At 48.3% G+C, this 24345-nt stretch overlaps 1 protein-coding gene and 1 long non-coding RNA gene across 2 annotated transcripts in view; both read left to right on the top strand.

Moving 5' to 3' along the window:
- Positions 1 to 1499, top strand: part of LOC139234676 (uncharacterized) — a 132281-nt gene extending 130782 nt beyond the window's left edge. Inside the window, exon 3 of the long non-coding RNA XR_011588323.1 lies at positions 1329 to 1499. This is a non-coding gene — a long non-coding RNA (uncharacterized lncRNA). The remainder of the gene's footprint in view (positions 1 to 1328) is intronic.
- A 63-nt stretch (positions 1500 to 1562) lies between these two features.
- The window catches only part of ndst2a (N-deacetylase/N-sulfotransferase (heparan glucosaminyl) 2a), a 124823-nt gene continuing 102040 nt past the window's right edge, over positions 1563 to 24345 (top strand). Inside the window, exon 1 of the mRNA XM_070865614.1 lies at positions 1563 to 2722. Coding sequence (XP_070721715.1) covers positions 1730 to 2722 — 993 coding nt within the window. The 5' untranslated portion in view covers positions 1563 to 1729. The remainder of the gene's footprint in view (positions 2723 to 24345) is intronic.

Raw genomic sequence — 24345 nt, 5'->3', positions numbered from 1 at the left:
GTTTTCGGTCCCCGCCACAAACTCTGTCCCCTATCCACTAACTCCATCCTTCTCCCCAACTTCTGTCTGAGGCTGAACCAGACTGTTCGCAACCTTGGTGTCATATTTGACCCTGAAATGAGCTTCTGACCATATATCCGCAGCATAACTAAACTGCCTATTTCCACCTCCGTAACATCGCCCGTCTCCGCCTCTGCCTCAGTTCATCCGCTGCTGAAACCCTCATCCATGCCTTTGTTAGCTTTAGACTTGACTATTCCAACACACTCCTGGCTGGCGTCCCACATTCTACACTACGTAAACTAGAGGTCATCCAAAACTCGGCAGCCCCGTGTCCTAACTCGCACCAAGTCTCGCTCACCCATCACCCCCTGTGTTCGCTGACCTACATTGGCTCCCGGTTAAGCAACGCCTCGATTGCAAAATTCTCATCTTTATTTTCAAATCCCTCCATGGCCTCGCCCCTCCCTATCTCTGTAATCTCCTCCAGCCCCACAAGCCCTCAAAAAGTCTACGTTCCTCTAATTCTGCCCTCTTGAGCATCCCTGATTATAATCGCTCAACCATTGGTGGCCGTGCCTTCAGCTGCCTGGGCCCCAAGCTCTGGAACTCCCTCCCTAAACCTCTCCGGATCTCTCTCTCTCTTTCCTCCTTCAAGACGCTCACTGCCTGAAAGGGTGGTAGAGGCAGAAACCCTCACCAAATTTAAAAGATACTTGGATGTGCACTTGAAGTGCCGTAACCTACAGGGCTACAGACCAAGAGCTGGAAAGTGGGATGAGGCTGGATAGCTCTTGGTCGGCCAGCACGGACACGAAATGGCCTCCTAACGTGCCGTAAATTTCTAGGATTAAAACATGCTTCTTTGACCACGCTTTTGGTCACCTGCGCTGATTTCTACTTCTGTGGCTCGGTGTCAAAATGTTACCTCATAATACTCAAAGGGGGCATAATCTTAGAATAAGAGGCCGCCCATTTAAAACTGAGATGAGGAGGAATTTCTTCTCTCTGAGGGTTGTAAATCCGTGGAATTCGCTGCCTCAGAGAGCTGTGGAAGCTGGGACATTGAATAAATTTAAACCGATAAGGGAATAAGGGGTTATGGGGAGCGGGCAGGGAAGTGGACCTGAGTCCATGATCGGATCAGCCATGATCGTATTAAATGGCGGAGCAGGCTCGAGGGGCCCTATGGCCTACTCCTGCTTCTATTTCTTATGTTCTTACTCCTGTGAAGCGCCTTGGGACGTTTCACTACGTTGAAGGCGCTAGATAGATGCAAGTTGTTGTTGTGGTTGTCGTTTATCGGTGTTTGTTTCTGTGTCTTGCAGGTTTTCACGGCGGAGCCCAGGAGCGAACGTCTGATGATCTCGTCCGGCGAGGAACCTGAACAGTTATCTCTCTGGGCGAGGCGGAAGGGACAGTGCTGGTTTCTTCAGGATGGCCGGTGCTCCACTGTGTCCATGACGCCCGGTCGAGTGCCAATTGACGACTGAAAGTTGGACGGGGGGGGGGGGGGGGAGGTGGGTGGCGGGGTGGGGGGGGGTGGGGGGAAACGGCACACGAGCACCCGCCAGAGAGCGATGGGATTGTTTTGCCATGGTCACGTAGACTAAATGGCAGTTAATGAGGAGCGCCTTACTGCTTGCTGCTGCTGGTTGTCACTGCTCTTGCGTGGACAGCTCTCGGACTCCTTCACCTTCCGCCAGGCTCGGGCCACCCAGTGCTCACCATGGTTAACTTTTGGAAGTTTGTACGGAATTTTCGGCAACTGGAGCTGCACCGATTGATTCTGCTGCTGATCGCGTTCAGCCTGATCTCCATGTGTTTCCTGGCGTACTACGTGACCAACAGCCCGAAGATTAAGGAGGCCCTTCCCTTGCCCATCAGCGATTGCAACAGTCAGCACAGAATGTCATTGCCGCCACAGTCTCGCCGGCGCTTTATGCCCTCGGTGGACACGTCGAGGACTGACCCCGTGGTCTTGATTTTTGCCGAAAGTATTTATTCTCAACTGGGACAGGAAATCGTGACCATTTTGGAGTCCAGCCGCTTTAAATATAGGACAGAGATCGCCCCGGGGAAAGGGGACGTGCCGACCTTGACGGAGAAAGATCGGGGGAGGTACGCGCTCATTGTGTATGAAAACATTCTGAAATACGTCAACCTGGATGCCTGGAACAGGGAGTTGCTGGACAAATACTGCATTGAGTACGGCGTGGGCGTCATTGGTTTCTTCAAGGCCAACGAGAACAGCTTGCTCAGCGCTCAACTCAAGGGCTTCCCGCTGTACCTGCACTCAAACCTGGGCTTGAAGGACTACCACATCAACCCCAACGCTCCGCTGCTGTATGTGACGCGAGCCAACGAGGCCGAGCAGGGCCCGTTGCCGGGCGACGACTGGACGGTCTTTCAGTCCAACCACAGCACCTACGAGCCCGTCCTGCTGGCCAGCACCAAGTCAGCCGAGTTCATCCCGCACCTCAGCACCCACAAGGCGCTGCACGCCACGGTGGTCCAGGACCTGGGCCTGCACGACGGCATCCAACGGGTCTTCTTCGGCAACAACCTCAACTTCTGGCTGCACAAGCTGATCTTCGTCGACGCGATCGCCTACCTGACGGGCAAGCGCCTCTGCCTGTCCCTGGACCGCTACCTCTTGGTGGACATCGACGACATCTTTGTGGGGAAGGAGGGAACCAGGATGAAAGTCTTGGACGTTGAGGTAAGCAGACCCCCCCCCAAAGGTGCGGAATAACGCGGACTGGGTGCGGGGGAGGATGTTTCCCCGGGGCTGGGAAGTCTAGAACAAGGGATCACAGTCTCAGGATACGGGGTAGGAAATTTAGGACCGAGATGAGGAGGAGAAATTTTTTCACTCAGAGGGTGGTGAACCTGTGGAATTCTCTACCACAGAAGGCTGTGGAGGCCAAGTCACTGAGTATATTTAAGAAGGAGATAGATAGATTTCTAGAAACAAAAGGGCATCAAGGGGTATGGGGGAAAAAGCGGGAATATGGTGTTGAGATGTAGGATCAGTTTGAATGATCATATTGAATGGCGGTGCAGACTCGAAGGGCCGAATGGCTTACTACTACTACTAATTTCTGTTTCTTGTTCTGTATTTTCACTGCATCACAGGACAGTATAGCACAGAAGGAGACCTTTCAGCCCATCGTGCCTGTGCCAGCTCTTTGAGAACTGTCTAATTTGGCCCACTCCCCTGCTCTTTGCCCCACAGCCCTGCCAATTTTTTTCTCCCAAGTATTTAGCCAATTTTGATAGTTACTTTCCCTCCCGAGCATCCCTGATTATAATCGCTCAACCATTGGCGGCCGTTCCTTCAGCTGCCTGGGCCCCAGGCTCTGGAACTCCCTCCCTAAACCTCTCAGCCTCTCTCCCTCTCCTCCTTCAAGCCGCTCCTTAAAACCTCCCTCTTTGACCAATCTGCGCTAATTTCTACTTGTGCAGCTCGGTGTCAATTTTTTAAAATCTCCCAATGCACCTGTGAAGCGCCGTGGGACGTTTCACTACGTTAAAGGTGCTATATAAATGCAAGTTGTTGTATTGAATCTGCTTCCACCGCCCTTTCAGGCAGCGCGTTCCAGATCAGAACAGCTCGCCAGGTTTAAAAGAAAAATTCTTCTCGTGTCTCCTCAGGTTCTGTTGCCAATGATAAAGTTAAAGCTGGATTTAGCTTGGATTATTGGTCCAGTAACATAAGCAGTACAATAGCAGACCCACTCCCAGCAGAGGTATTCAGGGAGGCTGAGTGGGAAATTTCTTGTTTTGACCGATGTGGAATTTTAAATCGGACCCCCCAAAAATATTCCACATCCAGCGTGAGTACTGAAACGTGAAACTTAGATACTTAAAAGCAAATTATGTAGCTAAGTGATCGTTTTATTGATATTTCAATAACATGAGGTCTTCTCAGCAGGGCATTACAGATTCAATGACTAGATTATCTTCATTTCGCAGATCATGCTTGAATTTGTGGAGCTTCTGTTGCAATCAGATTCATAGAGACTTGAAAGAAAAATAAAGAGAGACTTGCATTTACATAGCCTTTCACTACCACCAGAAGTCTCAAAGCGCTTTATGGCCAATGAAGTACTTTGAGTGTAGTCGCTGTTGTAATGTGGGAAACGCGTCAGCCAATTTGCGCACAGCAAGCTCGCGTAAACACCGCGTGCTCCATCTACAGGGACACCCTTGGCGCGAACGTAGCCACGGAAGAGGGGCCAGAAAGTTCTTCCACGGAGAATGAAATGATTTGAACAGCAGCATTTTGCCAAATTGTTTGTCATAACATGAATCTTTGGGGGGGGGGCGAGGCGGAGGAGGGGGGTGGCGACATTAAATAGACGCTCTGGTAATTATGACTCTCAGAAGCCATCAGCTCATTTTAAAAGCTTCGGTCTCAAGTTCCTGCACAGCCAACAAACAGTGAGAGAAAGTCACAGCGATGGGTATTGGCAGCCTCCCGTCCACCTTCTAATTGTCCTGATTCGTTACTGACAACCTCCCATCCCAGTGGCAAAACTTGTGAAATGCGGGCAAGCTGATTTGGGCCGAAATGCTGAATCCGATAAAATACTGACAACTGACATTTATATGTATTCAGATTCAGATATTACAGTATTCAGATCCGGCCTACATTCTTCTGAGAATAGAAATGTAGATATATATTTTTTTTTTTCCATCCTGCCCGACTAGATTAACAGTAGCCAGAGAAATAAATCTACCCATTTAAGAAGTGATGTCTTTCAGAGACCTTAAGAACCTAAGAAATAGGAGCAGGAGTCGGCCATTTGGCCCCTCGAGCCTGCTCCGCCATTCAATAAGATCTTGGCTGATCTGATCATGGGCTCAGCTCCACTTCCCTGCCTGCTCCCCATAACCCTTGACTCCCTTATCGCTCAAAAATCTGTCTACCTCCACCTTAAATATATGCAATGACCCAGCCTCCACAGCTCTCTGGGGCAGAGAAGTCCATAGATTCACGACCCTCTGAGAGAAGAAATTCCTCCTCATTTCTGTTTTAAATGGGCGACCCCTTATTCTGAGACTATGCCCCCTAGTTCTAGATTCCCCTTCGAGGGGAATCATCCTCTCTGCATCTACCCTGTCAAGCCTCCTCAGAATCTTACATGTTGAGATAAGATCACCTCTGATTCTTCTAAACTCCAATGAGTATCGGCTCAACCTTTCTTGATTAGACAAGAGCTAAATGTTGCTTCCTTTCGTAGAATCACACAGCACAGAAAGAGACCGTTCGGCCCATCATTCCTTGCTCATTGAAAGAGCGATCGATTCAGTCCCACTCCTCCGCTCATTCCCCGTAGCCCTGCAGATTGATACATGTTTCCTGTAGCTTTCTCAATATTTGCTTCCCTCCATACCTCCAGGGCAGGTTTAAACAAAAGTTGTTTGAAATTATTACACTGAGGATATGGTCAAATGTTGAAGAGTATTATTTTATGTAGAACGCGTATTTTGAGTGGGTTTTAAAAATGACTCTCGACTGCCAAAATAATCTCCAGACAGTTACTTTGTGCAACTTGGCCCGAGGCAAGTTTCCCAAGACAATTCTTCAATATGCAAGTTATTTGAAACGATGCAGACATCATGCTGTGCAGGGCGGCTGGCGATGGCTTGTCAGTGCGTCCCTTGCAGCATCATCTTGAAACTTAAAATAGAGGCAGGAGCATTTTTGTGGAATGGGGAAAGGAATATGCGAGCGAAAAGCCGGCATGGCGGGAAAACCCACTGAAGCGTTCTCTCCCGCATTCCCCCTAAGTTTTTCTTCCCCCTGCGTGGTCCCTTTAAATGTGCTGCGTGGCTGCTGCAGTGTCGCTTCCAGCGGGCGAACGGCCTGCGCGGGACCTCTCGATTGATGCACGGCCACGCGCCGAACATCGCCCGCAGTGTCTCCTCATCCCTCCGCTGCCTATCGCTTCACTTGCCCTTTCTTCATTTTCCTCATGTTTATAACTCCCGTCCACCGGAAACAAAAGAATTCTGCTGACAAGAAAGACTTGCATTTATATAGCGCCTTTTCGGACACCGGATGCCCCAAAGCACTTTACAGCCAATGCAGTACTTTTGGAGTGTAGTCACTGTTATAACGCAGGGAAACGTGGCAGCCAATTTGCGCACAGCAAGCTCCCACAAACTGTAATGTGATGATTACCAGATGATCGGTTTTTAGGGATAAATATTGGCCAGGACACCTAGGAGGACTCCTCTGCTCTTCTTCGAAATAGTGCCGCGGGATCTCTCAAGCCCCCCCCCCCCCGGAAAGAGTAGACTGGGCCTCGGTTTAACGTCTCATCCGAAATTCATTTCCGTTTGAGGCGCGACGGAGCTCAGCTTTTGTCAAATGCTGAGCGTTCCAAAAATGGTCACCTTGGCTACTTCACGAGACGCGAGTTGCATCCCTGACTTCAGTGCTTCAGAAACTATTTCCGTGTCTGTAGCTCTGGGGCTGAAATGGGAATCTTTTTCAGCCATTTGAAGGATTTCACGGTGCGAATGTTGGCAATCCTGGGGGTGAAAATGGTCTTTGGCGGAAACGAATCCGCCAGCAGTTCTACTCCTCGCCTGATCGACTTCAATGTTGGCCGTGGAGTGGGGAGGAATTGGGCAGGTTGTACATTGAGGTGCCGATTCACTACTGCCCCTCTTGCGCTGTCATCTGAAACCAGTTCCACCCCCAAGTAATACAGAATTACATAAACTGTACAGCACAGAAACCATGCTGGTGTTTATACTCTGCACAAGCCTCCTCTGACCTGACTTCATGAGAACATAACAATTAGGAGCAGGAGTAGACCATTCGGCCCCTTGAGCCTGCTCCACCATTTAATAAGATCATGGCTGATCTTCTACTTCAACTCCCCTTTCTTGCACTATCCCCATACCCCTCGATTCCCTTAATATCCAAAAATCTATCGATCTCTGCATTGGAATATACTCAAAGACTGAGCCTCCACAGCCCTCTGGAGTAGAGAATTCCAAAGATTCACCATCCTCTGAGTGAAGAAGTTTCTCCTCATCTCAGTCCTAAATGGCCGACCCTTTATTCAGAGACTGTGACCCTTGGTTCTAGACTCCTTAGCCATCTCACCCTATCTCCACATGTAACCTTCTATTCCTTTCTCTCTCACATACTTCCCCTTAAATGCATCGATGCTGCTCTCCTTAATTACCCCTTGTGGTAGCGCGTTGCACAATCTAACCCCCAATGTGTTTTTGCCGTTCGAACGGAGGTGTCTGGGCAGGGGGTCCGAGAGAAAGGTGGAGGCTGTTTCAGGAGGGAATTGCAATGGAGAACATAAGAACATAAGAATTAGGAACAGGAGTAGGCCATCTAGCCCCTTCGAGCCTGCTCCGCCATTCAACAAGATCATGGCTGATCTGGCCGTGGACTCAGCTCCACTTACCCGCCCGCTCCCCGTAACCCTTAATTCCCTTATTGGTTAAAAATCTATCTATCTGTGACTTGAATACATTCAATGAGCTAGCCTCAACTGCTTCCTTGGGCAGAGAATTCCACAGATTCACAACCCTCTGGGAGAAGAAATTCCTTCTCAACTCGGTTTTAAATTGGCTCCCCCGTATTTTGAGGCTGTGCCCCCTAGTTCTAGTCTCCCCAACCAGTGGAAACAACCTCTCTGCCTCTATCTCGTCTATCCCTTTCATGATTTTAAATGTTTCGCTAAGATCACCCCTCATCCTTCTGACCTCCAACGAGTAAAGACCCAGTCTACTCAATCTATCATCATAAGGTAACCCCCTCATCTCCGGAATCAGCCTAGTGAATCGTCTCTGTAACTCCTCCAAAGCTAGTATATCCTTCCTTAAGTAAGGTGACCAAAACTGCACGCAGTACTCCAGGTGCGGCCTCACCAATACCCTGTACAGTTGCAGCAGGACCTCCCTGCTTTTGTACTCCATCCCTCTCGCAATGAAGGCCAACATTCCATTCGCTTCCTGATTACCTGCTGCACCTGCAAACTAATTTTTTGGGATTCATGCACAAGGACCCCCAGGTCCCTCTGCACAAGATAGAGGCAGAGAGGTTGTTTCCACTGGTCGGAGAGACTAGAACTCGGGGGCACAGCCTCAAAATACGGGGGAGCCAATTTAAAACCGAGTTGAGAAGGAATTTCTTCCCCCAGCGGGTTGTCAATCTGTGGAATTGTAGCATGTTGTAATTTCTCCCCATTCAAATAATATCCCCTTTTACAGTTTTTTTTCCCAAGGTGGATGACCTCACACTTTCCGACATTGTATTCCATCTGCCAAACCTTAGCCCATTCGATTAACCTATCTAAATCTCTTTGCACGTCGCAGTCAATGTTACCTTCAAGCTGCGAAGCTGCACGGCTGTCTGGACCTCTCGCGCAGCCAGCTCGCTGGCTGTTCACCGGGTAAAACTGCACGGTATTCTGAATGGCCCGCGCGACCCCCTTAAAGAGGCCACACACATGAAAAATAACCTATTAGCGGGAACATTGGTCACAGCCGAGCAGAGCCGACTTGCCATTAGTTGCCGCCCTGACGTGCACGCAGACACACAACTGCAGCAAGAGGGACTGAGTCCAATAATTGGGGATAATGAAGGCTCTGAGGGCCCTGCCGATGCAGTCGTCACCTGTGCGTTTATTACTGCCTTTTTTTTAGGTCGGGGCGAAGGAGCGGCGAGAGATTGTAGAGGGACGTGATCGGGGCCCAGAAGAGGCGAGGGCCCAGGGGCAGCACAGGCCAGCGATATGTGTGCGCGCACTGGGTCCGTGCAGCAGAGCTGGTCTCCAGATGTCCTGGTTAACCCTTGCCACTGGACCAAGACCTAGCTCTGTCGAGCCCGTGTGGTGGCTGGTGTGCAACGGCCACCCCACGTTAAAAAAATCCACGCACAGGCATCTTCCACCCTTCAGTATGTAGTTCGGGACCTGGAATATTAAGTCCTTCATTGAAACGCTTGTGAACTCATCCTTTTTTGGCATGGAAGCAAGTCATCCTCGCTTCAAGGGACTGCCTATGATGATGATTTTTTTAGGTTATTGCTAATTTGACTTAAATGGGAAAAGATGCCGTGGAAATCCATTGCACCAAGTTGCATCGCTGTTTCCCTCTGCGACAAATTAAAACACACACACGCACGAGTGAATCCTGTATTTGCTTTATGTAAATGTGCTGACAGCTTATAAGCCACTTTCATTCACACAGTTCAGCTAATTAATTCGATCTCCCTGACCCCCCCCCCTGCCCTGCCCACCCCTCCAAGAATTCCATAAACACTGCAAATGAAGACAAGCAGGAGAAAAATCACCACTTTATAGAATGACAGAGTATTTGCAGCGTAGAAACGGGCCATTCGGCCCATCCGGTCCGTGCCGGTGTTTCTGCTCCACACCAGACTCTGCCCACCCCTCGTTATCTCACCCCATCAACATATCCCTCTATTCCTTTCTCCCTCATGTGTTTATCCAGCTTTCCCATTAACTGCATCGATACTATTCACCTCAACCACACCCTGTGATCGCAAGTCCAACATTCTAAGCACTGCCCTTCACTTTAATTGCCATTGTTACACCCGAATCAGGCATTCGCCAGTCAGACTTCCTTAAAATGTTCCCACGGTTATAGTTTTGCTTCTCCAACAATGCTCAGGAACTTGCAAACAATTGTCACTTTGATCTCCGGGCTAATTACGCTGCGTCTCACGTAACACCAGCCATGCTTTAAGCAATGGGTAGCTCTGCAATATGAATGTTAAATGATTATCGCAGATGATTACTGAGGGATGTGAAATTAAGTGTGGATTGCAACTCTCTGAGCTAATTGAGACCAACTCTGGGTGGTACAAAGATGGATGGGAAAGCAAATTGTGAGGAGGACACACAAAATCTGCAAAGGGATATAGACAGGCTAAGTGAGTGGGCAAACATTTGGCAGATGGAGTGTAATGTGGGAAAATGTGAGGTATCCAGTTTGGCAGAAAAAATAGAAAAGCAAATTATAACTTTAAATGGAGAAAAATTGCAAAGTGCTTCAGTACAGAGGGACCTGGGGGGTCCTTGTGCATGAAACACAAAAAGTTAGTATGCAGGTACAGCAAATAATCAGGAAGGCAAATGGAATGTTGGCCTTTATTACAAGGGGGATGGAGTATAAAAGCAGAGAAGTCCTGCTACAACTGTACAGGGTATTGGTGAGGCCACACCTGGAGTACTGCGTACAGTTTGGGTCTCCGTATTTAAGAAAGGATATACTTGCATTGCAGGCTGTTCAGAGAAGGTTCACTGGGTTGATTCCGGAGATGAGGGGGTTGACTTATGAAGAAAGGTTGAATAGGTTGGGTCTATACTCATTGGAGTTTAGAAGAATGAGAGGTGATCTTATCAAAATTTATAAGATAATGAGGAGGCTCGATAAGGTGGATACAGAGAGGATATTTCCACTCATAGGGGAAACTAAAACTAGGGGACATAGTCTCAGAATAAGGGGCCACCCATTTAAAACTGAGGTGAGGAGGAATTTCTTCTTTGAGGGTTGTAAATCTGTGGAATTCTCTGCCCCAGAGAGCTGTGGAGGCTGGGTCATTGAATATATTTAAGGCGGAGATGGACAGATTTTTGAGCGATAAGGGAATAAAGGGTTATGGGGAGTGGGCAGGGAAGTGGAACTGAGTCGATGATCAGATCAGTCATGATCTTATTGAATGGCGGAGCAGGCTCGAGGGGCCGAATGGCCGACTCCTGCTCCTATTTCTTGTTCTTGTTTACAGCATAGAACCAGGCCATTCGGCCCAACGGGTCTGTGCTGACGTTTCTGCTCCCTTCTATGTGTTTAACTTTGAAGTAGAATGTGGAACTCGCTACCACAGGACGTGGTTGAGGCGAATAGCATCAATGCATTCAAGGGGAAGCTGGATAAGCATACGAGGGGAAAGGTTATGTTGATGGAGTGAGGCGAAGAGGGTGGGAGGAGGCTTGTGTGGAGCATAATCACCAGCTCGGACCAGTTAGGCTGAATGGGCTGTTTCTGTGCCGTATATCCTATGTGATCAATATTTCTTTCTTGTTGGCTCTCTATTCTTGCCTACGTCGTCCCATAAAAGGATATTGCATCTAGCGTTGGTTACTTCAAGAGACTGGTCAAAAACCTGCGAAAGGGTTTTAACTTTGCGATGCTGAAGACTGCATTCTCCGCAGTGCTTATCCGAGCCATTTGTCAACGTAGCAGAATTATGTGACGCCATTAATCAGAGACGGACAGCATTTGCTAGCTCCCGTTAATCTTCGGTCCGCCTTGGGAGAGCAGAGCTTGTTCGGAATCCCGAGTTTAACCCACTCCGTTGGAACAGAGCTGTCGAGAATGTCCGGGACTCTGGTGCTGCATGAAACACAGAGGCCGAAAACCGGAATTCCACACATCTCTGCAGCTAAGGGAAAACAAAACCCCAAGCTTCAATCTTCGCGACAATCTTCCGAACTTCGGGAAAGATAACTTTTGCCTGCAGATGACGAATCACAGTAATGGGGAAGTACGGAGGGAAGTGAAGTAATAATCGGCCGTCGTTCTCTCTCCCCATCAGCCAAATGTCAGTTTACATCTTATCTTATGTTTCATATCTTGTATATTAAGAGACATCAATCACTTGAGAATTTGTAGCAGAACACATGTCAGAAAAAAAAAGGGGTTTACAATATTTTATTTTAGCATCAGTCGGGTGAAATCTGTAGATGATGGGGCGTAATTTGCGGCCCGCACGGGTGCGTGTACGAGGTGCGCAAGTGCATGTCAGGGCCCTGCAGGCTCCGGATTTCCACCTGCCAAGCACACTTGCCCAACTTCTGCCCAGCGAATGGCCGAGAAATTCTTGCGCCTGGTAAAAGCGTGTGTAAGGCCTGCTTTTACCAGTGTAAGAGTTATAAAAGAAACATTAAATTTTTTTTTCACTCATTTATACATTTAAAAACCGGTCGATAGGTAAATTTATTTTTTAGCTCCTTTAAAACATTTAATTTATTTTTCAAACAATTACATTTTTGTTTTAACTATTTAATTAAATTTCATTTCAATTACATTTTAAAAATGTAATGGTTTTTTAAGATGTATTTGATGTATAGATATATTTTTGGGGTGTTCCCATTCATATGTCCATACGTACGGAATCCCCATAATCATGAATGGGGATTCTCTTCTGTCATTGGTTGGGCCGGCCCATGTGATCCCAGGGGCGCTTACGAATCGCCTGCACCCCTGAGACACACGGACCACGACCCGCGGGTACCCCGAGAGGCCCCAGGACTGCGAGTGTCCGTACCTCCCAGACCTTCACGCACCCGGGCATTTTCATTTGCAGATCGGAGGCATTTCCCCGCGGGAAGCCTCCGACCGCAAATTCAGGGCCGTGAAATAGAATTGGTCCCTGGTGTAGTTTTAGATTTCAGCCAGATGGGGCAAGGGGCTACTGCAGCTAACTTCAGTAATCCTGGTTTAAGGCACAAGGTAACTGACACAATTCTTCTGCTTCTGATCACAACGCCGCAGCCAGTGGCTTGAAGCTTGCAGGCATGGAGGTTTGGTGAATCCAGGGTTGTTCCCGGCTGTGGTGCTTTCCATGGTTGAACCTCACCACCCGGCCTGATATGAGAATGGTCTGGGGCACCAGAATGTGGTTGCAAGCAGAGCGTCATGTCTTCATGGGAGGAGATTTGGGTGGGGAGGGTGGGTGGGAGAGAGGTCGGAGGGAGGGAATGATAGATATAAGAAGGTGAAGCTTTGGCACCATGCTAGAGCAATGTCACACACTAGCAACTGATGGAAGTGCAGGAGATTGGGCCACAGGTGGGAGTGTGAAATGGAAGATCTGGGGCTGGAAGGCTACAATGGTTTGGATAGTTATATATCACGAGTCGATCTCCTGTGGTGATGTGCACAGCAAATGTTGTGAATCAGCCTGAACTCATTGAATGGCGGTTCAGAATTGAAGGGCCGAATGGCCTACTCCTGCACCTATTTTCTAAATTTCCTATTTTCTATGAATGAAGACCAAGGTGCAGGGTTAGAAGGTGGGGTATAATTGGGCCAGAGGGTGCAGACCTTTTAAAGACAAACATTCCCTCCTTACTTATGGACAATATACATTCGTACAATGGGCTGAGGAAGATGGAATAAATGTCCGCCTGTAGGTGCCAGACTTGGTTGCACACTCTGGGTGATTTTAACCCCCATTGATCACATAATCCAGGCTGACACTCCAGTGCAGTACTGAGGGAGCGCTGTAATGTCGGGGGGGCCCCGTCTTTCGGATGGAACATTAAACCGAGAGCCCCGTCTGCCCTCTCAAGTGACCAATAAATAGCCCTCAACCAACAGCACTGTAATGTTTCTGCTCCACGGGTTCTTTGCTTAAGAATTCATAGCAACACATTGCTGGTCAGAACTAGTTGGTTTATTAGCAAAGGTTTAACAATCACACTACACATTACCAGTTCATCCACTAGGCTCACAACTGCATGCCTCATCGTGGATATGCTGTGGACTGGCGGGGGTTTTATTGAGTCTTGTGAATGTTCCCTGTGAGCTGCCTGGTCCCTGTGCGACCTGCTTCTTTTAGTGCGTAGTCCCTTTAAATTTGCCGCCCAGTTTAGAGGAAACATTGATCCCCATATCCCTTGACTCCCCTAGAGTCAAAAAATCTAGCAATCTCGGCCTTGAATATAGAAAGACTTGCATTTATATAGCACCTTTCACGACCACCGGGCGTCCCAAAGCGCTTTACAGCCAATGAAGTACTTTTGAAGTGTAGTCACTGTTGTAATGTGGGAATCGCAGCAGCCAAATTGTGGACAGCAAGCTCCCACAAACAGCAATGTGAGAATGACCCAGATAATCTGCTTTTGTTATGTTGCTTGAGGGATAAATATTGGCCAGGACACCGGGGATAACTCCTGTGCCATGGGATCTTTTACGTCAACCTGAGAGGGGAGACGGGGCGTTGGTTTAACGCCTCATTTGAAAGACAGCACCTCCAACAGTGCAGCACTCCCTCAGCACTGCACTGGGAGTGTTAGCCTAGATTTTTGTGCTCAAGTCCCTGGAGTGGGCCTTGAACCCACAATCTTCTGACTCAGAGGCAAGTGTGCTGCCCACTGAGCCCTGACTGATTATGCTCAACGACTGAGCCTCCACAGCCCTCTGGGGCAGAGAATTCCAGTGATTCACCACCCTCTGAGTGAAGAAATTCCTCCTCATCTCCATTTTAAATGGCCTACCCCTTATCCTGAGACTGTGACCCCTCCAGCTGGTGTTCATGAACGAATGCCGGATGTATTTGTATGACGTCCCTTTGCCTGGGAGCGTTTTTAACGACTTTAAAGGTGGTAGATAAATGCAAGTTGTTTAAACTTGACACCGATATTAGCAGAGGAATGTCGTACAAACACGTATAGCACGACTCATTGAACTTTCCAGGACAGGAACGCGTTCGTCAACACTGGGTCTGCTCCCTAGTCCCACTTCAATATGCCTCTGTTTTCCAAGCAACACTCCGAATCCCTTTTGAAAAAATTACGGACCCGGCTTTGACAACAGCCTAATCCCGGCAACAGCCTTTTGCAGAATTCAGCATTGTGGCTACGTGGTGCAGTGAAACCGAGACAAAAATATATTCTCGAAATCAAAAAAACCTGCCCATATCTCTGTGTCTGTGTTATTTATAACCTTCGGAGATTGGTTCCCGGATCTTTGTTGCACATTCAGTCGAGTAAAGCAATTGGTTTTTTTCTCACCCCAGACGGGAGCAACACTTGGGGAGAATGAATGGCAGCAATTGAGTTTGGTCAGCGTTGGGAGTGTTGTTTATGGTAAGCTGTGTGAATGCGGCCTTGCTGCTTCAGAAGGGAACGGAGCGATTAACATTTATGTGGGCTTTGTTGTGAACACAACTTAATGGATGTCACACTCTGCATCACTTTGGTAGAGATTAAAGCCCGACAACTGTCTTCATATTTAGTGTTTTTCAGAAGCGAGTAGATTGGAGCTGAGCAGCTGCCATTTCTCTTGCCTGTTCTGGTTATCTCCCAGCTTCCCACGGGGGACGGGTTTGAAGTGTGCAGCGTGTTAACAGTTGCCAACTCTGGGTGGTTTCGTCTCATGACTTCCCCGCCGCCTCGCCCAGTCAAATAGCCAGTTCTCTTTCTCCTCCCCGCCCCCCCCCCCCCCAATTAAACAAAGAAATTGAAAGAAATGAGGGGTGACCTAATCGAGGCCTTAAAAATTCTGAACGGTTTTGATCGAGTGGATACAGAGAGAGTGTTTCCACTTGTGGGGAAGAGCAGAACTAGAGGCCATCAATATAAGATAGTCACCAAAAATCCAAGAGGGAATTATTCAGAAGAAACCTCTTTACCCAGAGAGTGGTGAGAATGTGGAACTCGCTGCCACAGGGAGTGGTTCAGGTGAATAGTATCGAAGCATTTAAGGGGAGGCTGGACAAGCGTATGAGGGAGAAAGGAATAGAGGGTTATGCTGATAGATTTAGATGAGGAAAGACGGGAGGAGGCTCGAGTGGAGCATAAACGCCGGCACGGACTGGTTGGGCGCAATGACCTGTTTCTGTGCCGTATATCCCGTGTAATCCTCTGTAAAATAGAAAATAAAAACGCACCATTTATTTTAATGATTTTTCTTGCGGGAGGTTGCTCACAGCTGATTAATCGTCAATTCCTGGAGAAATTCAGGTCTTTGTTTTTTTTTTGGAGCAGGGCGAAAGTGGGGGCGGGTCGGAGCGGCCGTCGCTTCGGGTCACCGGTGCTGTGCACGCCCTTCCCCTTCAGTTAAAGGGGCGGGCCGCTGCGAACTCTGCAACCACTTTAGTGGCAAACACTGGGCCACCAGGGAGGGTTGAAGCTGGGCCAGCGGCCCGGTACTCGAGAGGGGGTGCTGGGGGGGGGGGGGGGTGACTGCTTGTTGGCGGCCCGGCCGAACCCGTGGCCACTTCTGTTGGCCGCGGCGGTGCGCCTTCCTCTTTAAGGGCGGACGCGCCACCCAGCTACAAGAAGCTTCCCGCCGGGGAAAGCTGTCAGGGGCACCGACCGGCGGCCAATCCGCTCCCACGGGGCAATTTCCCACGCGGGGCGGTGAGGGGTCGATGGGGCGGCAACACGGGCAGAGCAGAGACGCTCTCCACCGGGAAAATCAACAAGGACAATTTTCAAAATGGCTGCCCTCCGCGCCGACAGACGTTGGGTGCTTACCAACCCATGGCCCCTCCTTTGAGGCTCTTGTAGAAAGGGGCAATTTCAGCCCCTCTTTCTTTTTAAATTCATTAAACATAAAAACATAAATAGGAACAGGAGTCGGCCATACGGCCCCTCGAGCCTGCTCCGCCATTTAATACGATCATGGCTGATCTGATCATGGACTCAGTTCCACTTCCCTGCCCACTCCCCATAACCCCTCATTCCCTTATCGTTTAAGAAACTCTATTTCTGTATTAAATTTATTCAATGTCCCAACTTCCACAGCTTTCTGAGGCAGTGAATTCCACAGATTTACAACCCTCTGAGAGAAGACATTTCTCCTCATCTCTGTTTTAAATGGGCGGCCTCTTATTCTAAGATCATGCCCCCTAGTTCTAGTCTCCCCCATCAGTGGAAACATCCTCTCTGCGTCCACCTTGTCAAGCCCCCTCATAATCTCATACGTTTTGATAAGATCGCCTCTCATTCTTCTGAATTCCAATGAGTAGAGGCCCGACCTAATTAATCTTTCCTCATAAGTCAACCCCCTCATCCCCGGAATCAACCTAGTGAACCTTCTCTGAACTGCCTCCAAAGCAAGTATATTCTTTTGTAAATATGGAAACCAAAACTGTACACAGTATTCCAGGTGTGGCCTCACCAAACCTTTGTATCGCTGTCGCAAGACTTCCCTGCTTTTATACTCCATCCCCTTTGCAATAAAGGACAAGATTCCATTGGCCTTCCTGATCACTTGCTGTACCTGCATACTATCCTTTTGTGTTTCATGCACAAGCACCCCCAGATCCCGCTGTACTAGGTTGAACGAAAAACGACAGCGCTTCTTTTATGGATGGCGCAGATATACTGCAGGGAATAGAATGCGGCCAGGGTGATCTCCTGGGCTAGTTTCGATCGCCTGGATGGGTCGGAGAGGAATTTTCCCAGATTTTTTTCTCCCTAAATTGGCCTGAGTTTTTATCTGTTTTTTTTTTGTCTCTCCCATGCGATCACATGGCTCCGGTTGGGGTGGAGTGCAGAATATTTCAGTGTGTCGCAGTTGTGTGAGGCGGACTGGTTGGGCTGGGTGCTCTTTGTCTTTCTGTCATTGTTCATTGTTCCTAGGTTTATATGTAACCTTCCGGGCTGCTGACCGAGGGCCGTGCGGCTCTTTGTCGGCCGGTGCGGACACGATGGGCTGAAGTGGCCTCCTTCTGCGCTGTAAATTTCTATGTTTCTATGTAGTAAACCAGTTGATTAATTAAAAAAAACTACAGCCATTTTAATGATGTGGTTTGTACGGAGTTTCAGCAACAGGCTCCCAGTTACTGTGACAGCTTGTTGGTCGCTGAGAGATCGGAACTGAGGAGGTCCTGGGCAAAAATGCTGAAATACAAACCTGTTCAGTGGTTTACTGATATTAAAAGCTTCACGCACTTGGAATAGAGGGATGGGGATTCAGTCTGTTAGTGCAATTATAATTTTTAAGATATATTTCTCGTGTCGAGTCGCTTTTTTAAAAAAAAAAAAATCGGTGCTGTCTTTGTTTCACAACTCAGTTAATATTGATGGACTGTGTCTGCCCTCTGATTTGTGGATGACAGGAACATAATGCTAAAGATGTAAAGCCCAAGGAGAGCCCCGGAGGTGCGCAGATGGTGGAAATGCTTCCCACTTTCCCAGATGGTTGGGGACGGGGTGGGGGAGTTTGAGCTGCCAAGCTGCCGGTTGCCCATGGTTACCGATCACTCGTGGTTACCTGCTGCCGTCGAGCCCTCAGCTGGTCCACCGGCGGCAGATGAAGTGTCTTTTTAACATCGTGGGTGGGAGGGCAAGAGGGGAGAGGAGGGGGGGGGGGGTGAGGAAGGAGAACCGGAATAGTTTCCTTGGTGACCACGGAGTTCCATTGTTTCCAGGGACGGTGAAGAGATTAAATTCCGCCGGGGGTGTACGGCGGGGGAGTTAATCCCCGCAGCCTCAGCCACGACTGAAGAATTAGGTTCTTCAGCCTTGGAAGAGAATTTTTCCAAGAGAGACCTTATAAGATCATCGACCAGATACAGTGGAGTATCTGTGCCTTCATCAGCTGCACAAAGCAGCCCAGGTTCAGGGTTTTAGGCCCATAGCTGAAACGTTAGAGGTGCTTCTAACCTCGCCGGCTGGTCACATGACTGCCGGGATTGGGTGGAGTGCCGGATATTCGTCCCGCCCAATATTAATCTCCGTTGACTTCATCGGAATTTTTGACATTCTCATCCTTGTTTTCAAATCCCTCGCCCCTTCCCTAGCTCTGCAATCTCCTCCGGCCCCAAGCTCTGGAATTCCCTCCCTCAACCCCTCTCTACCCCTCTCTGCACCTTTAAAATCTACCTCTTTGACCCTAATTATCTCCTAATGTGGCTCGGTGTCAAATTTTGTTGGATAACACTCCTGTGAAGCGCCTTGTGACATTTTAGTACGTCAAAGGCGCTATATAAATGCAAGTTCTTGGGGTGGTAAAACCAGTGATAAATATTGGCCCAAGGACACCGGGGATAACTCCCCTGCTCTTCTTTGAAATAATGCCGTGGGATCTTTTAAGTCCACGTGAGAGGGCAGACGGGGCCTCGGTTTAACGTCTCATCCGAAAGATGGCACCTCCGGTAGTGCGGCACTCCCTCAGCACTGCACTGGAGTGTCAGCCTAGATCTATGTCCTCAAATCTCTTGAGCCCACAAACTTCTGACTCCGAGTCGAATGTGCTACCCACTGAGTCACAGCTGACACTAAATTGAAATTAAAATCAGAGAACGATACAGCACAGAATGGACCATTCGGCCCATCGAGCCTGTGCCGGCTCTTGGAAAGAGCTCTCCAATTAGCCGCACTGGCCGTGCTCTTTCCCCATGGCCCTGCAATTCTTTATCCTTTTTAAATATATATCCAATTCCCTTTTGAAAGTTGCCATTGAATCTGCTTCCACCGCCCTTTCAAGCAGCGCGTTCCACATCATCACAGCTCACTGCCGAAAAATTTCTCATCATCCCTCGCACCCCCCCCACCTTGCTTTTTTTGCCAATTATCTTAAACCTGCATCCTCTGATTCTTGACCCTCCAGCCAGTAGAAACAGTCTGTCCCTGTCTACCTTATCGAAACCTGTCATGCTTTTGAACGCCTCTCTTAAATCTCCTTTTAACCATCTCCGTTCGAAGGAGAGCAACCCCAGTCTCTCTGTCGGTGAATTCCCTCAGCCCTGGGACCATTCTGGCAAATCTCCCATGAAAAACGGACATACGAACAATGACGGACAGGTCCATCTGGTCCATTGTGCCCACCCCACACAATTCATAGGTGATCCCTCAAAAGAGGATGAATTGCTCCCGCATGAGTTCACAGATGTTTCAATGAAGGAGCCGATATTCCAGTCCTGAACTCCAGTTGAAAGGGTGGAAGTTGCCTCTGCGTGTGATACGCAATTGCGATACCTTATGTATCACAACTTATACACCCCACCCCACCCCAAACCATGTGATCCCCTGGGACAAGCAAAACAACAGATTAAAAAAAAAACCCAGGCCAATTTGTGGGGGGAAACAATCTTGGAAATTGCTTCCGATCCATCTAGATGATCGAAACTAGTCCAGGCGATCAGTTTGGCCTTGAATTCCCTGCAGTACCCCTACCTTCTGTAAGAGGTGATCTCCGCCGCAGCTAGAAACAAGTTCAGCTTTCACTTGAAGGAATTCAGCGAGTCTGCATCCACCACATGGAACGGCAGCTTGTTCCCGAGGTCTACTGTTCTCTGGGAAAAGAACCACCTCCTGACGTTTAAGCTAGATCTAGCCCTATACAACTTACAGTTGTGACCACTGGTCCTGCCTTAACCTATTTATTTGAAATAAATGGTCAGCTGGACCACTGTGTATTCCCTTCATTATCTTATAAACCTCAATCATATCCCCCCACCCCCATAGTCTACGCTGCTGTAAGGTACAGAGTCCCAACTCTTTTTTTAGCCTATCTTGATAATGAAGATGCTTTAGACTTGGAATTAGTCTAGTGGCCCTGTTCTGCACCCTTTCCAGAGCCTCAATATCATCCACCATGTGAGGAGACTAAAACTGGACCCAGTATTTCAAGTGTGGCCTGACTAAGGTCTTGTACAAGGACAAAACCGTACGCCTCGTCTTATACTCAGTTGTCCTATGGATACACCCCAGCATCCTATTTGCTCGAGCTATCACTGCACAACATTGCTCGTGTACCTTTAAGGATGTTTGCACTAGAATGCCCAAATCCCTTTCTATCTCCACCATCTTTAATGCCTTTGCCTGGAGGGTGTACCAATGTTGAGCATTTGCCCTGCCCACATGCACAACACTGCACTTATCTAAGTTGTACATCGTTTTCCAGTCTTGAGCCCAATCTCCCAACACATTAAGACCTGCCTGAAGCAAACGAGCCTCTTCTACAGTTCGAACACTCGCACAGATCTTGGTATCGTCTGCAAATTGTGCCACCAACCTGTGGGAAAAGATTTCTTCCGGCCATTGTTTAATTCATATTGCTGAATAATTTAAATTTTTCTCTCGGGTGAAAACAGATTTTGAATTTACGGTCGTGGACCGAACTTGAACTTCCACAGCAGGTTAACCAGTGCATTAGAACTCCGATGCTGATTAAAATCAGTCGTTGCCAAAATATTTCGTGAAGCGACCAGGCACAAAATATTTCCACATAATCCCTTGAAGCCGCTGATGGGTTTAATAAGCAAGACTTTCACTGGATTTTCTTTCTGCCGAGATAGTGTTTCAGTGGCTACAAAGGGTGGCCTTTATTGGCGCGGGGGTGGGAGGGAATTCATGTTTACCACTGTTGATCCAACCGATGCGAGAGGAGATGACATTGGCTTGCTGGCATTTTAACTGTGCACTCTGCAGTCATTTTATTTTTCCCCTCGTGCTGCGTGGAGATATCCAGAAATAGCTGTGCTGACATTGCGAGTGTGTGAGTGTGGCTCATTAGCAGGATGGGCCGCTGAGAGATCAGTACTTTTATGCCTGGTAACCTGGAGATGGTTCAAAATAAGAAAAAAAAAAACCCTATCGCTCGGTGGCTCCTGTCGGATATATAGTGCATTCTACAACAACAACAGTAGCAGCTGCTTGCATTTATATAGCGCTTTTAACATAGCTAAACCTCCCAAGGCGCTTCATAGGGGCAATTATCAAACAAAATTTGACCCCGAGCCACATAAGGAGACATGAGGGCAGGTGATCAAAAGCTGCGTCAAAGAGGTAGGTTTTAAGGAACGTCTTAAAGGAAGGAGAGAGAGAGGCGGAGAGGTTTACTCGGGGAATTGCAGAGCTTGGGGCCCAGGCAGCTGAAGGCACGGCCACCAATGGTTGAGCGATTATAATCAGGGATGCTCAAGAGGGCAGAATTGAAGGAGCGCAGATATCTCGGGGGGTGGGGGGGGGGCGGGGTTTGTGGGGCTGGAGGAGATTACAGAGATAGGGAAGGGGCGAGGGCCATGGAGGGATTTGAAAACAAGGATGAGAATTTTGAGATCGAGGTGTTGCTTAAACGGGAGACATTGTCGGTCAGCGAGCACAGGGGGTGATGGGCGAGCGGGACTTGGTGCGAGTTAGGACACGGGCAGGAGAAACATCCCAGTCAGTTAACCAGAGTGACAATATCTCGGCTCCGTAGATGGCTGAGTGAGTTTATTTGGAGCATGGCTGAGCTGTGCAGAGTAGCGAGGGTCCAGCTTTAATCCCCAGTCTGTGTGGAGGCAGCTGACTTCATCGGCATGTGTCTCTGCCCTGGGTCGGGAAGGATGGGGTGGGGAGATAGAAATAAATAAATCAACCGGCCAGGGTTCCCGATTGTTATTCGGCAGTCCGTGTCGGAAGTGCATGGACGGGGCAAGTGACACTGTGGACTGCACCCCATCGAGGAGTTCAAGGCCTTCAGGAGGAGGAAGAAACTTGCGGAAATAAATTCAGGACAAAAATGCTCTTTTTGACACCAAGCAGGGGGCCACAAATAACCTCCAGCAATGGCCGCATCAGCACAGACAATTCATCAGCTTCGAGATACTACGGGACGCCCTGAGCTAATGAGAGAGTGCGATACACATATACGCTCTGTCTTTAGTAATTACTTTTAAGGATTATTATTAAAATAACCTGCCCCCCCCCTCGGCAAAAAACGCAGGTTAAAGTGATTCAGTGACCAATGTAGTGACTGTGGAATCAGAGTTGTTGGAACAGGCTCTCCTTGAACTGACCCTGCCTGAAAATGCCTTGAATGTATCGCTCTGTCCCTTTCAATGGTGAGATTTAGCCGCTTGGCCCGCAACCAAACACGGGCTCCTGCAAACCTGAAAAGGCTGAACAGGACAGAGAAGAATAAGGAATGTCCTGATAGAGGTCTTTAAAATTATGACGGGCTTTGATAGGGTAGACATAGACTGACTGATGAAGTACATTTGGAGGGTAGTCACTGTTGTAATGTAGGAAAGGCGGCAGCCAATTTGCGCACAGCAAGCTCCCACAAACAGCAATGTGATCATGACCAGATAATCTTTTTGTTATGTTGACTGAGGGATAAATAGTGGCCCCAGGACACCTGGGATAACTCTTCGGAATAGTGCCATGGGATCTTTTACGTCCACCTGGGAGGGAGCAGACGGGACTTCAGTTTAACGTCTCATCCGAAAGACGGCACCTCCGACAGCGCAACAATCCCTCGGCAATGCACTGGAGTGTCAGCCTAGATTTATATGCTCAAGTCCCTGGAGTGGGACTCGAACCCACAACCTTCTGACTGAGAGGAGAGAGAGCTGCCCACTGAGCCACGGCTGACGCAGAGAAGATGCTTCCACTTGTGGGGGAGACCAAAACTAGGTCTGTAACCACAACTGACCATAAACAATGATCCCTGTAATTAATTTTTTGATGTGCGGGCCCTTTCACAGGCCCATTCAGTTTGTTGTGCGTGTGCGCGGTTATTCCTGTTGAACAGCCGGTGAGCGGCCTGTACCTGAACTCCAGACTGCCACACAGTTTACCAGGAACGTTGGTCTTTAGTGTGAGACAGCCACTAATCGATCCAGTAGGGAATTCAGGAGAAACTTCTTTACCCAGAGAGTAGTGAGAATGTAGAATTCACTACCACAGGGAGTGGTTGAAGCGAATAGTACCGATACATTTCAGGGCAAGCTGAATAAATGCATGAGAGGGCAATGTTGATAGGGTGAGATCCAATAAGGTGGGAGGAGGCTCGTGTGGACATAGACCAGTTGGACTAAATGGCTTGTTTCTGTGCTGTGAATTCTATGTGATACTAGCTGAGTAAGCACATGGCCTGAATAATGGGATTAATTGTTCCGCTAATTGAAAAATACCATTAATCAGTGAGTGACTGAATAGAAGCTACTTCCTAACCTTGGAATAATATTAATCCTTGACTGCTATACAAACAGTGATATTTATATAGGATAGGATTACGTCGGATATATGGCACAGAAACAAGCCATTTGGCCCAACCAGTCCGTGCCGGAGTTTATGCTCCACTCGAGCCTCCTCCCGTCTTTCCTCATCTAAATCTATCAGCATAACCCTCTATTCCCTTCTCCCTCATACGCTTGTCCAGCCTCCCCTCAAATGTATCGATACTATTCACCTCAACCACTCCCTGTGGCAGCGAGTTCCACATTCTCACCACTCTCTGGGTAAAGAAGTTTCTTCTGAATTCCCTCTTTTTCTTGCTGACTATCTTATATTGTTGGCCTCTAGTTATGCTCTTCCCCACAAGTGGAAACATTCTCTCTGTATCCACTCTATCAAAACCTTTCAACATTTCAAAGACCTCTATTAGGTCACCCCTCGGCCGTCTTTTTTCAAGAGCAAAGAGACCCAGCCTGTTCATCCTTTCCTGATATGTGTGCCCCTTTGTTGCTTAACTTTAATGCTTTGGCAGATAAGCTAAAAATACCTGTGCTAAGTACAGTTTTTTTTTCACTTTAAAAAGATTATCTTCCAAATAACAAAGTCAAATTAAAGCTTGAAACTCTCAGCACCAGGAACAGTGTCCTGAAAA

This window comes from Pristiophorus japonicus, chromosome 22 (genome assembly GCF_044704955.1).
Source record: "Pristiophorus japonicus isolate sPriJap1 chromosome 22, sPriJap1.hap1, whole genome shotgun sequence".
NCBI lineage: Eukaryota > Metazoa > Chordata > Chondrichthyes > Pristiophoridae > Pristiophorus > Pristiophorus japonicus.
The sequence above is the reverse complement of the archived record's forward strand: the minus strand, read 5'-3'. Positions and strand labels throughout refer to the sequence as shown.